This window comes from Erpetoichthys calabaricus, chromosome 5, assembly GCF_900747795.2.
Source record: "Erpetoichthys calabaricus chromosome 5, fErpCal1.3, whole genome shotgun sequence".
In the NCBI taxonomy this organism is placed as follows: Eukaryota; Metazoa; Chordata; class Cladistia; order Polypteriformes; family Polypteridae; genus Erpetoichthys; species Erpetoichthys calabaricus.
Genome location: NC_041398.2, coordinates 197,853,683 through 197,867,491, shown reverse-complemented (window position 1 = coordinate 197,867,491; position 13,809 = coordinate 197,853,683). Strand labels below are relative to the sequence as shown.

The 13,809-nt window shown below is 39.6% G+C and overlaps 1 protein-coding gene across 5 annotated transcripts in view; it reads right to left on the bottom strand.

Moving 5' to 3' along the window:
* LOC114652156 (pikachurin) overlaps window positions 1-13,809 on the bottom strand; it is a 261,111-nt gene that overhangs the window by 77,542 nt on the left and 169,760 nt on the right. For 4 of the 5 annotated variants that reach the window (XM_051927677.1, XM_028802386.2, XM_051927678.1 and 1 more), the window contains 2 exons: window positions 13,059-13,174; window positions 11,300-11,627 (listed from right to left, as the gene is read on the bottom strand). In XM_051927677.1, coding sequence (XP_051783637.1) covers window positions 11,300-11,627; window positions 13,059-13,174 — 444 coding nt within the window. Of the gene's footprint in view, window positions 1-167; window positions 188-11,299; window positions 11,628-13,058; window positions 13,175-13,809 lie in introns of those variants that run through there. The other variant, XM_051927680.1, reaches the window with a different exon arrangement.

Here is a 13,809-nt window from a genome sequence, read left to right as displayed (position 1 = left end):
TTCCTATAAACACCGCATAAACAAAAACACTGAGACCAAAAGAAGAAATATGTGAAACAGTTGGTAAGTTCAACTACCAGTTCTCATCAGGCTGGACAGTATTAGTGCACAGCAGTGACTTTTCCACACTGTAAGCCTCAATACCTCGGAACCTCCCTAGAACTCACCTACAATGTTCTAACAGTAGTATCAGCATGCAGGCTGCAGCAGAACTAGAGCCACAGTGTCTAACAGGTGGAGACTTCAGTCAGTAGCATAGCACACTTAGCCCACTCAGTTGAAAATTTACAGTTAGCGTGATGAAACTAACTTTTTAGTCATGGCTTCTCAGCATTAAAGGCATTCCAAATTGATTGTAGACTCAATTTATGAGGATGTTTTTCAAGAATACAAGTGTGTGCTATTTACAACAATAGATAGATAGATAGATAGATAGATAGATAGATAGATAGATAGATAGATAGATAGATAGATAGATAGATAGATAGATAGATAGATAGATAGATAGATAGATACTTTATTAATCCCAAGGGGAAATTCACATACTCCAGCAGCATGCTGATACAAAAACAATACTAAATTAAAGAGTGATAAAAATGCAGGTATAACAGACAGTAACTTTGAATAATGTTAACGTTTACCCCCCCGGTTGGAATTGAAGAGTCGCATAGTTTGGGGGAGGAACGATCTCCTCAGTCTGTCAGTGGAGCAGGACAGTGACAGTAGTCTGTCGCTGAAGCTGCTCCTCTGTCTGGAGATGACACTGTTTAGTGGATGCAATGGATTCTCCATGATTGACAGGAGCCTGCTGAGCGCACGTTGCTCTGCCACGGATGTCAAACTGTCCAGCTCCATGCTTACAATAGAGCCTGCCTTCCTCACCAGTTTGTCCAGGCGTGAGGCGTCCTTCTTCTTAATGCTGCCTCCCCAGCACACCACTGTGTAGAAGAGGGCACTTGCCACAACCATCTGATAGAACATCTGCAGCATCTTATTGCAGATGTTGAAGGACGCCAGCCTTCTAAGGAAGTATAGTCGGCCCTGTCCTCTCTTGCACAGAGAATCAGTATTGACAGTCCAGTCCAATTTATCATCCAGCTGCACTCCCAGGTATTTATAGGTCTGTACCCTCTGCACACAGTCTCCTCTGATAATCACGGGGTCCAGGAGGGGCCTGGGTCTCCTAAAATACACCACCAGTTCCTTGGTTTTGCTAGTGTTCAGGTGTAACAAAATCCTTGATTAGGTCCCTATACTCCTCCTCCTGCTGCCCACTCCTGATGCAACCCATGATAGCAATGTTGTCAGCGAACTTTTGCACGTAGCAGGACTCCGAGTTGTATTGGAAGTCCGATGTATATAGGCTGAACAGGACCGGAGAAAGCACAGTCCCCTGCGGTGCTCCTGTGTTGCTGACCACAATGTTAGATCTGCAGTTCCCAAGACGCACATACTGAGGTCTGTCTGTAAGATAGTCCACGATCCATGCCACCAGGTATGAATCTACTCCCATTTCTGTCAGCTTGTCCCTAAGGAGTAGAGGTTGAATGGTGTTGAAGGCCCTAGAGAAGTCCAGAAACATAATTCTTACTGCACCCCTGCCTCTGTCCAAGTGGGAGAGGGATCGGTGTAGCATATAGATGATGGCATCCTCCGCTCCTACTTTCTCCTGGTATGTGAACTGCAGAGGGTCAAGGGCGTGTTGGACCTGTGGCCTCAGGTGGTGAAGCAGCAGCCTCTCCATGGCCTTCATCACATGTGACGTCAGAGCGACAGGCCGGAAGTCATTCAGCTCACTAGGACGTGATACCTTTGGAACTGGGGTGATACATGATGTTTTCCAAAGCCTCAGGACTCTCCCCTGTTCCAGGCTCAGGTTGAAGATGTGCTGTAGACCTTCAGCAGTCGTGGCGATACTCCATCTGGACCCGCGGCTTTGCTGGCACGAAGTTTCCTTAGCTCTCTGCTCACCTGCGCTGCTATAATTGTGCGTGGGGATGTCTCTCCTATGCTGGTATCAGCAGAAGGATGTGTGGAGAGTGCAGTAATCCGAGGTGAGAGTGAGAGTGGGTTAGGGTGGTCAAACCTGTTAAAGAAATTGTTCATTTGGTTTGCTCCCTTCATGTCTCTCTTGATGGTGACACCCCGCTTCGAGCTGCAGCCAATGTGTTTAGTCTAGTATTTTCTGAAAGTATCACATGAGTCAGCTTCATTTTCTCCAGCCTACACTGTAATTGGTGAGTGGATTTGATGGCTGCTAGCAATTTGACCACAGACTCATAGGGCTAAAGAAAGGCTAAGGTCTAAGAAGTCAAAATTAATGATTTGGAGTTTTGCATATGCACATTTCAGTTCTGGCCTTATTTTTTTCATTCATCTGTTCATTTTCACTTTCTGAATATTTATTGTCATATGTATTAAATTTCTGCATCGCTGTCATGGATTGTAGTCTTTTATCGTAGGTGCCACCATTCATCCATTTATCCATGTTTGTCCATCGCCAGATATGTGACCTATTATACCATCACTCTCTATGTAGTGTTGGATCAGTACTAAAATTGTGACTTTGGTATCAATACCAGCTTTCAGACCTCAGTACCTGTACCAATATGGTTCCAAAGCAAATAATGGATAATTCCAAAGCCCCCTCTTTAAGGTGGAGTGGTGGCTCTGAGGCAAGGGATTTGTACTGACAATCGGAAGGTTGCCGGTTCGAATTCTGTAAAACACTGGAAGTGACTCTACTCCGTTGGGCCCTTGAGCATTGCCCTTAACCTGCAATTGCTCCATCCTGTGTATGACATTAATCTACATCCAGGTCCTCAAACTTGCATGGAAACCTGGGGGTTGGTGGCAGGATTGGCACCCCAGCCACTGTAAAAAAACCTCCCACTCTTCACTGTGCTGCTGAGGTGTCACCCTTGTGCAGCTGCACTCGGATCTCAATCTGGGTGGTTTGTTGTGTGGTGGGTGCGGCAACACGCTGTAATCAGCGCATGCTCCCAACCCCACCTCTCTCCAAATCAAAAGGCTGTCTTACTCCAACCTCCATGGTATGCCACACTATGCATACCTTCCCTTTTGATAGCCATGAAGTCCCAATCATGTGGAGGCAATGACTATCCCGTGAAGTCCAGATCACGTTAAAGCAATGGGGTTAAGTTCTGATTACATTGAAGCGTGTAGTTTAATTTCATAAAGTCTATGAAACTGGGTGTGGTAGTTGTAAAATGTTTACTTCCAGTATCGATAATCCCAAAATGCTGGTAGTGTACATTTTTAAAAAGGAGCTTTTTGATACTTTTCCAGTACCGGTATACTGTGCAACCCTACTACGTCTATAAAGGATAATAGCATCACACTAGTTTCTGGATATTCTAATAGATAATTTGTGGCATGGTTAGATGTTCAAAAACAATTTATGTTTTGGCCCTTGGCCAATTCCAGGAAATAATTAACTCTTTTTCTCCTGGTCATTGTGCAAAAAAATTTGGTGTCTTCTCTTTTTCATTGGTGGCAGAAAGCAAAATATATGACAATGACACTGGTCTGCAAAACTTTTTTTTTTGCTCCTGACAAAAATGTTAGGTGTTCTTTGTAGATTTGAGGGTACTGAATGTAGATTTTGAGAGTTGAAGGTTTCATAGGAAAAAAAACACTATTTTAGAGAAATAAATAATTTATTTTTAAAATTAATTATTTTGACTTGGGGAAAAAATACAAATTACACAAATAATAAAAATAAAAGAATCTATCAGAGAATCTATCAGAGAGTTGAGGTGCTACTGAACTTCAGGAGTAAAATTCCGGGTTAAGCTCACTAGCGACTCGACTTCCTTTGAAATTCTATCTACTCCTCTCACAAATGTGTAATCCTTGGTACTTTACAGTAGTTGTCTCAGTAAAGAAGGGGTGTGTATCCTGTACTGTTTACTTACCTGCTATTTGGTCAAGATCATGGACGGATCAACGCAAATTTGCAATTTTCTGTGAAAATCATTTAAACAACAAAATTCTCTCTTCTGGACAAGAAAAAGTTATCTTCTAACTTAAAAAAAAAACAAATTCCTCTCTATTCTGAAGAAATAAGAAGAATACTGATTAAGAGCAAAAATGTGCAACATCCACCTGAACTAACATTAAGAATAAGAAAGACTAGTATTTATACTTCAGATAATAATCTGAACATGAAAAATACATACACCATAAACAAACATGTTTTTCACTGTATCTGAAATCTCATGAAGACCGTTTGTGGTAGAGAAAATCCAATGTCAGAAATGGATTCAGCTCACCTAAATCTATAAAGTACACCAGTTTTTTGTGCAGGAGGATTTTGGTGCTGACCAGTGTAAACAAGTTTCAGTTGGCTAACATAATATTAATTTTCAGGAATCTATGTTATTAAAGAGGGTGTCACATCAATATACACAAAGCAAAAAAGACAAGCTCAAAATTTAATTAGTTCCATTACCAATATTATACTGAGATGTCCAGCCTATACAGTAATCCCTCCTCCATCGCGGGGGTTGCGTTCCAGAGCCACCCGCGAAATAAGAAAATCCGCGAAGTAGAAACCATATGTTTATATGGTTATTTTTATATTGTCATGCTTGGGTCACAGATTTGCGCAGAAACACAGGAGGTTGTAGAGAGACAGGAACGTTATTCAAACACTGCAAACAAACATTAAACTTTTCAAAAAGAGACAAAACTGTGCTCCATGACAAGACAGAGATGACAGTTCCATCTCACAATTAAAAGAATGCAAACATATCTTCCTCTTCAAAGGAGTGCGTGTCAGGAGCACAGAATGTCACATAGATAGTGAAAACAATCTCTAGCAAACAAATCAATAGGGCTGTTTGGCTTTTAAGTATGCGAAGCACCGCGGCACAAAGCTGTTGAAGGCGGCAGCTCACACCCCCTCCGTCAGGAGCAGACAAAGAGAGAGATAGAGAGTTTGTTTTTCAGTCAAAAATCAATACGTGCCCTTCGAGCTTTTAAGTATGCGAAGCACAGTGCAGCATATCATTTCAGGTAGCAGCTGTACAAAAGATAGCAACATGAAGTTAATCTTTCAGCTTTTTTAGACAAGCGTCCGTATCGTCTAGGTGTGCGAACAGCCCCCCTGCTCAATCCCCATACGTCAGGATCAGAGAAAGTCAGCGCAAGGTAGAGAGAAAAGTAAGCAATCTAGCTTCTCAGCCATCTGCCAATAGCGTCCCTTGTATGAAATCAACTGGGCAAACCAACTGAAGAAGCATGTACCAGAAATTAAAAGACCCATTGTCCGCAGAAATCCGCGAACCAGCAAAAACTCCGCGATATATATTTAAATATGCTTACATATAAAATCCGCGATGGAGTGAAGCCGCGAAAGGCGAAGCGCGACATAGCGAGGGATCACTGTATACAGTAGGCTGGATTCCATAACTATTATTTGGCAATGTATCGTTAACCTAAAAGCAAAAAATAATTGTGACATATTCCAAAAAGATGTGTATTTTTCAAGAAAGATAATTCCATCCCAGCTGGAGTTGATCCTTTCAGTTATTTTAAAGCATGAAAATAAAATTGCCTGTCTGGTTAATAATCGTACCATCCACGTTACAGTCCCATAGTCTTAATTTGTATGCATAGTGTAAGACCAAACTCAGTATACTTGGCTTAGTAATACAGATGATAACCCCGCAGTCAATGCCAGGAAAGTGGGTTTTATTTTTCCATAATTATGTAATACCAGCCAGGAAATTTTTAATTATGGTATTTCTATTACTCTATGTGCCAATGAGTTGCCAAAAGAAAACAGCAAATAGTAAGTTTCCTTACAGTACATGCAGTAGGTTAATAAGATCCTTATGAGACCCCCAATCAGAAATCAGGTCAGCAGGACTGAGCCCACTGACTTGACCCAATGTGTCAAGAGGGTGAAAAAAATAACATGGGGAAGACGATCAGAGTAACTGTGTTCATTGTGCAGGCCAGCTCCAATAAAAAAGAATGATATATTATTTGGTAAAAAGAAATCATTGTCTAACTTTTTGTGAACTACAAACAAAAGCTTTTATTTAACTATTTAAACCAGAAAAATGCAAATAACATTTCCATTGTATACCAAGACAATGATGTCTCTCAGGCAGCTTCGAGCTGAAACTAAGTAAGTGCAATTAATGGACCACTTTATACCGACGACTGAATGGAAGAAGAACAGATCCAAGTTTCATACATGTACATACCAGCTTGCTATTAGGGTAATTCTGGAAATATGAATATAATTAGGGGTTAATGCCATGCATTTGAGAGATGAGCTATTAAAATAATAATAAAAATATGTTTTTACATATATCACACTTTTCAAAAATGAATGCTAACAAAGTCCTGCACAACAACAATAATAAAACAATCATATATTTTAAACAAAAGATAAAACAAATTACTTACAAGTAAGATTAATGTTAAAATTGCAATAGTACTGCAGAAGACTTTTTATTTCACTGTACTGTATATATTGTGAATTTCCCATTGGGATTAATAAAGTATCTATCTATCTATCTATCTATCTATCTATCTATCTATCTATCTATCTATCTATCTATCTATCTATCTATCTATCTATCTATCTATCTATCTATCTATCTATCTATCTATCTATCTTTGCTACTATATCCAGGTATTTAGAACATTCTTCAAACTTGCAAACTCATTTGTACCATGTGTTTGATTTCCTTATGATGAAAACAGCATTGGTCAGTAAAATAATCTGCTCATGAACCTCCAGATGTTGCATATTTAATTCAAATCTCACTCTCCCTTATTTATAAATGTATGTACCTACATATAAAAGAATAAAAATAACATTTGCATGTAGATAAAAGGATTTTTTTTATCTGATCCTGTATCTGTGCTTTTAATTGTCAGTAATACAGTCAATCCTCAATATAATGATTTTAACTTTTGCAATTTAAAGCAATCACATGATTTTATTTGCAACCTCATTTTTACTTTTGCATTGGCAACCACACATATTCACAGGATTTGCAACCATGCACAGTAGAGAAAAAATGAGAGGCGCAATGCACACAAGTGTGGGGAGTAGCTCGCATTCTGCTAGGTACTTCAATTGTTCACTCTACCATTGTACAGTAAAGTGCCCCCTCATGTATTCATTTTATCTTGCATTAATGCCCCCAAAGTGTAGTGCAAGTGTTTTTTAGCTCTAAGTCCAAGTGTACAAAGTCTGTGATGCGGCTTAGAGAGAAAATAAAGGTGGTCAATAAACTTTCTTGCTGGAATGTTGACAGACGCTTTTGGCTAAAATCAGTAGGCTGCCAATTCCATCAGCAATCAAAGCCTCAAGGTTAAACACCAATTGGCCTCTGCTATGCTCCTGTACAAAATATAAGACCCTTAAGGATCTCAAACACAAAGCAGAAGTAGCTGATTGATTATTTCAAGCCGGTGCACCCTTCACAATCTCAGTGATAATGCCATTATCATTGGAATTTACAACTTTCTAGGATGTAGAGGGTGTAGTAACACAGTCTGTTCCAAATCTACTTTAAGATGGACAGAGGGGTTTTAAGTAATCAAAAGAAGTTGGGACACCTGTGCAAACTTGCAAGGTGTAATTTACTGTAATTGCTGCAGAACATCTGTTAGGTTGTAACCTAGAAGGCCCATTTGTAATAATCTGAAATTTCCATTTTTTCAGTTTTTGCTAACCTAAACTTTAAATTTAAACCTCAGGCTTCAGTTTACTGCTTATCTTTTCACCATTTTAGGTCATTCATTGCATTTCAACTGATGTAAATATGAAGAAAAACTAGAAAAACTGAGGTGTTTGAAAACTTTTGACCGGTAGTGTACATATATGTACAAAGGAAAGAATATAGAAAAAAACTTGGATTTGTGTGTCGAAAGCCAAATCAGATGCCTGATCAAAAAAAAAAATGTTCTTGTACAGAAGGATTCCCAATTCCAAATTGATCGCAGTTATAAACTTTACTTTGTTTTATAAAACTATGGAAAGATAGCAAAAATATTGAAATTGTCAGCACTGGCATACTCAACATTGGATGGGTTTTCTTTGTTGAACAACGTGACCTTGTAAGTGTGGGGCGATGTTCACATACAAAGCATGGTTTTAAGCAGTACACATTTTATTTGGATTTACAAATAAATAAAAGACTTGATTCCTCTTAACTTTACGCACTTGTCAAGGTGAGAAAAATACTGTGAGGTTAACTTTGGCATTCTTTAAATACATAACAAACTCCTTAATCCAAATGGGGCTGGAATCTGTCACAATGCAGATTAATAGGGGAACAGCACTGGACATATGAGGACCCACTCATGCACACACTCACATAAGGCCATTTAGAACTTGACAATTAACGTAATTAGCTCATCTTTGGGACTGTGAGAGGAAACTCAATGGGAGAATGTGGGCAAAAATCAGAGCTGGAATCCAAAGCACCACTGTGCTGCTCACATTTAAATGCATAAAGAGGATTCTGCAAGTATTCAGACATTCTTTGCTTTCTGCAAACTTTTATTGTGTTGTGGATTACAAAATTGTTTCTAAAACGTTATTGCAGTCTACCTGAGGCAATATCAAATTGACTGGGCATCACTTAGAAAGGCACACACATGTCTATATAAGAAGTGTAAGGAACTCTCTTTAGATCTCTGTGGTCAAATTGTCATGAGATATACATCAGAGCAAAGTTCTAAAACCACTTCTAAAGATTTGAGTGTCCCCAGGAACACAGTGGCCTAAATAATTGTGAAATGGAATAAGTCTGGAATTACTAGGACCCTTCCCAGACTTAGCTGCCACATCAAACTGAGTAAACATGCAAGATGGGGCTTAATGAGGGAGGTGACCAAGAACACAACTGTCACTCTAAAAGAGGTTCAGAAGTCTTCTGCAGAGATGTGTGAACCTGCCAGAAGGATGACCACTTCAGCAGCACTCCATCAAGCAGGTGTTTATGGTAGAGTAGCTAACTTCCACTTGGAGTCTGCCAACCAACATTTAAAATACTTTGAGAACACAAGGAAAAAGATTCTCTGGTCTGATGAGACAAAAATTGACATATTTGGGCAGAACTCAAAGTACTCTGTCTGGCAAAGACCAGGCACTGCTCATCACCTGCCTAATACCATCCACACGGTGAAGCATGGCAATGGCAGCAGCAACAGGCACGGGGAGACTTGTCAGAACTGAGGGAAGGATGAAACCAGCCAAAGTCAGCGAGATTTTGAAGAAAACATGCTCCAGAGCGTATGTGGCTGCAGACAGGGATGACAGCCTACCTTTGAGCACAACAGTGACCCAAGTATACAACTAAGACAATGCTGGAGTGGCTTCAGGACAAGTCCCTGACTGTCCTCGAGTGGTCCAGCCAAAGCCTAAACCCCCCAGAACAGAACAGAAGATGGCAGTTTACAGAAGCTTCCCGTCTGATCTAAAAGAGCTTGAGAAGATCTGCCAGGAAGAATGGGATAAAGTGGCCAAATCCAGGTGTAAAAAGCTTGTTGGGACTTAATTAAGAAGACTCAAAGCTGATAAAGGGGCTTCTACAAAGTACTGAATTAAGAGTCTGAAAACATGTACGAATTTTAGTTTATGATTTTAAAACATTTGCACACCTTTCTGAACACAACTTTCCAATTTGAGTTGTTGTGTGTAGACTGATGGGTAAAAATGGCACATTTCTCCATTTAAAATTAAATCTACAGCATAATAAAGTATGCATAAAGTCAAAGGGTCTGAATACTTTCTGAATCCACACTATTACTCATAATGCATATGAATCAAGCAGATACGAATGCCTCTAATGAAAATCAAGCAGTGTAATTTGACCAAAGGATTGCATACCTCCATAAAATAAAGAAAATTAAGTAGGAATCACTATACAAAGTTCAAATACAAGAAGGTATTTAAGATCAAATGAACATTTTAGGAAAATGCAGTTTCCATAGATGTGTGAAATTGAAATAATTGCCATCATTTTGTAATGCACCTCAGTGATTCTGTAAGGGAATAAACAAGGTGGGAAAATAAATTGTGTAATACAGTCAATGCATTTTAAATTCTGCATCCGGTAATCTCATGAGCTGAAGTATAATGACAACAAACAATTTTGTGTTTTTCATAAGCTACTAAGTCCCTAGGCAAATTTGTTTGGTAATTTCTAGATAATGATTGTTTTGCCTTCTTGTTTGTTTAGCTGGGTAGAATTACTAAGAAAGTAAGGTACTCTCCTTAAACAGTGTCAAGCGAGGCAGAAAAGCAGCAGTAAGGAAACAGTTGCAGCCTCCCAGGATATGACTTCTGGTAAAGGGAATCGTATATGAATAATGCAATGGAAAAAAAGTCATGAATGACAGATTTGTCTGAGGATGGATTATTAGATAATTCAATAAGAGCAACATGCTGCTGGAGGGAAGGTCACCACTCCGTGGTAGCATTGAGGCTGCATTAAATGAAAGGCTGAACAAATGAAACCCTCACCCCCTGCTGTGAAACATACTATTGATCTGCTCGTTTTATTGATGAATGCACAGGCCATAAACATTTACTGCAGATGTCACGGTCCAGAAGACAGAGCTAAAATTACTGGAGTGCCATGTTTTTAGGAAACTTTGATCCACAGAAGAAATGATTGACCACAGAGCAAAGAGAGATGAAGAAGCAATTTCGCACTTAGTGTTTGGCTCTGTGTGCACTTACATAGGGAAGGGGGGCATGAAAATTAAGTTAGAAAAAGTGAAGAACTGCAATTGAACTTGTCCTTTAAAAAAAAGGAATAAATGATGCTTTTATTTGTGTGCAGTTTGTTATCAGCAGACAAATGAAATAAATTGCCTTGCCATGCACAATACAGATGCTTTGCCTTGCGTTTATTTAAAATAAAATTGATATTAACGCTTGATCTTTCACAGACATTTGCAATTTGGTTTCTACACACACGTTTTCAATAATAACTGGGCAGACATAAAAGTCAATATTTCAAAAAACGTATGACTAAAAACTAGTCAAATCTACAAACATGTGCAGTTGTCTGAAAGGCACACAACAGTTTCAAATAACAGTGCCTTTTAAACCTCAAGGTTTATATATTGTGAAATTGTTTTGCTTAGGCATACCAGTCACGATTTTCAGATGTTTTCTTTTTTTGAACAATAATATAATGAAACACAGACCATTTCAGAATTAATCCACGTAGCTTAACGCACTTCACTTTCCTTAGAATGCAGAGGCAATACAATCCCAACACATCCTGCTTACCTGAGGAGCAAGAGCTTCCACCTTTTCCCAGGTTGCAGTGGCAACGAGATCCACCACGTTCGTAGTCGTTGACACAGAAGCTATCAGCAGGGCAGATTGTTTCATCACATGGCAGGTCATACAAGATGGGAGAAAAGAGGATCCTAGCAGTTGTGGGCCGTACTGTGGTGAGGACAAAACCAGTGCCAGAGCTGGTGGTGCTTGGTGTAGTCACAGGCATAGAAGAGCTGGTGGTGAGGACCAGTCGTGTTCTTTCGGAATTAATGGATGGACTTTTCCTAGACTGAAACCGCTTGTTTTCAGCTCTGACAGAGGGAAATGATTTCAGCTGGGAGTGCATTAACAAAAAAACAAAAGAAATAAAAGTCACATATACACTCTCAAAAATTAAAAAAGAATACGTTTTTCAAATACAGATCTGTTTTTCTATACCTGTTATTAAATTATTAAACCTATTGAGCTGAATACTAATTAAAAAATATAGGCCTTTATGCTGTTTACTGCTATGTTCTGCCTAAAATAACTTTAAAAGCTGAACAATACTATTATAGCCTCTGTGTTCAGTAATGCAGCTGACACAGAGGATGCAAACAGGTCCGTGTTTATTCCTGTTACTAATTTATATTTACATTTATTTGCTTAGCAGATGTGCTTATCCAAAGTGTCTTACAAAAGAGGTCAACATAACTGTTCGGGGACTGTTTAGGGACAAGCGTTATAGGACAGGTTACAAAAGTGATCATCACCAGTGAAGAGCTCAGAACAAAATACAAGCATGGAACAATTTTTAGGTTACAAAACCTAACAAAGTTATATCAGTTTGACAGAAATTCACCAAACATCCATCCACCCATTACATCCTAACTATAGGGTCACAGGAGTCTGCTGGAGCCAATCCCAGCCAACACAGGGGGCAAGGCAGGAAACAAACCCCGGGCAGGGTGCCAGCCCACCACAGGGTGCACGCACACACACTAGGGACAATTTAGAATCGCCAAGGCACCTAACCTTTGGACTGTGGGAGGAAACCGGAGAAGCCATAGGAAACCCACACAGGCACAAGGAGAACATGCAAACTCCATGCAGGGAGGACACAGAAAGCGAACCTGGGTCTCCTAACTGCGAGGCAGCAGCGCTACCACTGCACCACTGCACCACCGTGCCGCCCCTTCACCAAACATGAGAGTCTTCAAACACTTCTTGAACACAGCCATCAGTTTGAATGGAGGTGGGTAGCTCGTTCCACCAGCTAAAAGCTACAAATGAAGAGTCTACATTGAGATTTGAAGTTAATATGTGCAGCTACAGGGAGCCAATGAAGTGATCTGAAAACAGGAGTGGCATGTGCCCGCCTTGGCTGGTGGAACACCAGACATGCTGCTGCATTTTGAATCATCTGCAGTGGCTTGGTGACACATGCTGGTACCCCTGTCAGTAGAGAGTTGCTGTGACAAGACCAAAACCTGGACCAGAAGTTGTCCTGCATACTCTGTCAGATACAGTCTGATCTTATGGATGATGTATGGAGCTTTTTGGGTTGAATGGCCTGTTCTTCTCAAAACTGGTCTAACATTTAAATTTTTAAAATGATTTCTAGTTACATTCCCAAAGTGCTAACCTGCACCAATCACTTTACTGTTATAACTGGTAAGTCACTGTACAAAAAAAAAAAAATCAGTAAATATGAATGTGTGGGTAAAGTAATGGACTCTTCTTAAAAGTGACAAACTTAAAGGATGGCAACACCTGGAGACATTACCTCTTCCATGAAGACATCATAGTCTGAATCATCAATCTCAAAGCCATCTTCATTGCTGATTTTAGTTTCAGCGATATACCGTTGTCCATAGTGTCCGCTGCCTGCCTCATCAGTGCCTGGAAGATGAAGTTGTCAGAAGTGATTACTGTTTGATATATCATATTGGTTTATGAAGAGATATTAGGAGTGAAGCATCTCGTGCTCTGAATGCGAAGTTCACAAAAAGACACAACTCATTTTTTGGTTTATGGCCACAGAATAACTTTGACTATGAAAGATAGAGGCTTATAAGGGATGTTGCTGAATTTTGGACTACTTTCTGACCTGCAGTGTTCTACCTACTTTTACAACAGGAGAATCTTAAAATAAAAAAACTACACACAGTACCTCTTTTACATTGTAAGAACTGCTCAAAAATTAGATAACATATTTTTGTAAGAACTGCTCCAGAATGACATAATGATTTTAGTAAATCTGTAAAAATTCAAACACTGTATATCACCAAAATTCCAAATCAGTCCACATACTTTTGCAGTATGTTGAGTTATAAAAGGAGCATTTGAAAAATATCTTTAAACAGTATCATGAACAATTGATCATGGGGTTCAGAATGCACCAGGTGTCTTCCTCTGTTTATTTTGCTCGCCAACACCCAGGCCTGGTACAGTCACTAAATCCTCTACTGCTTTGTTCTCTCTGCGGCCTCTGGCATACATCGGAGATTTTCGAGTGATCTGCTATTCTGCTTTAA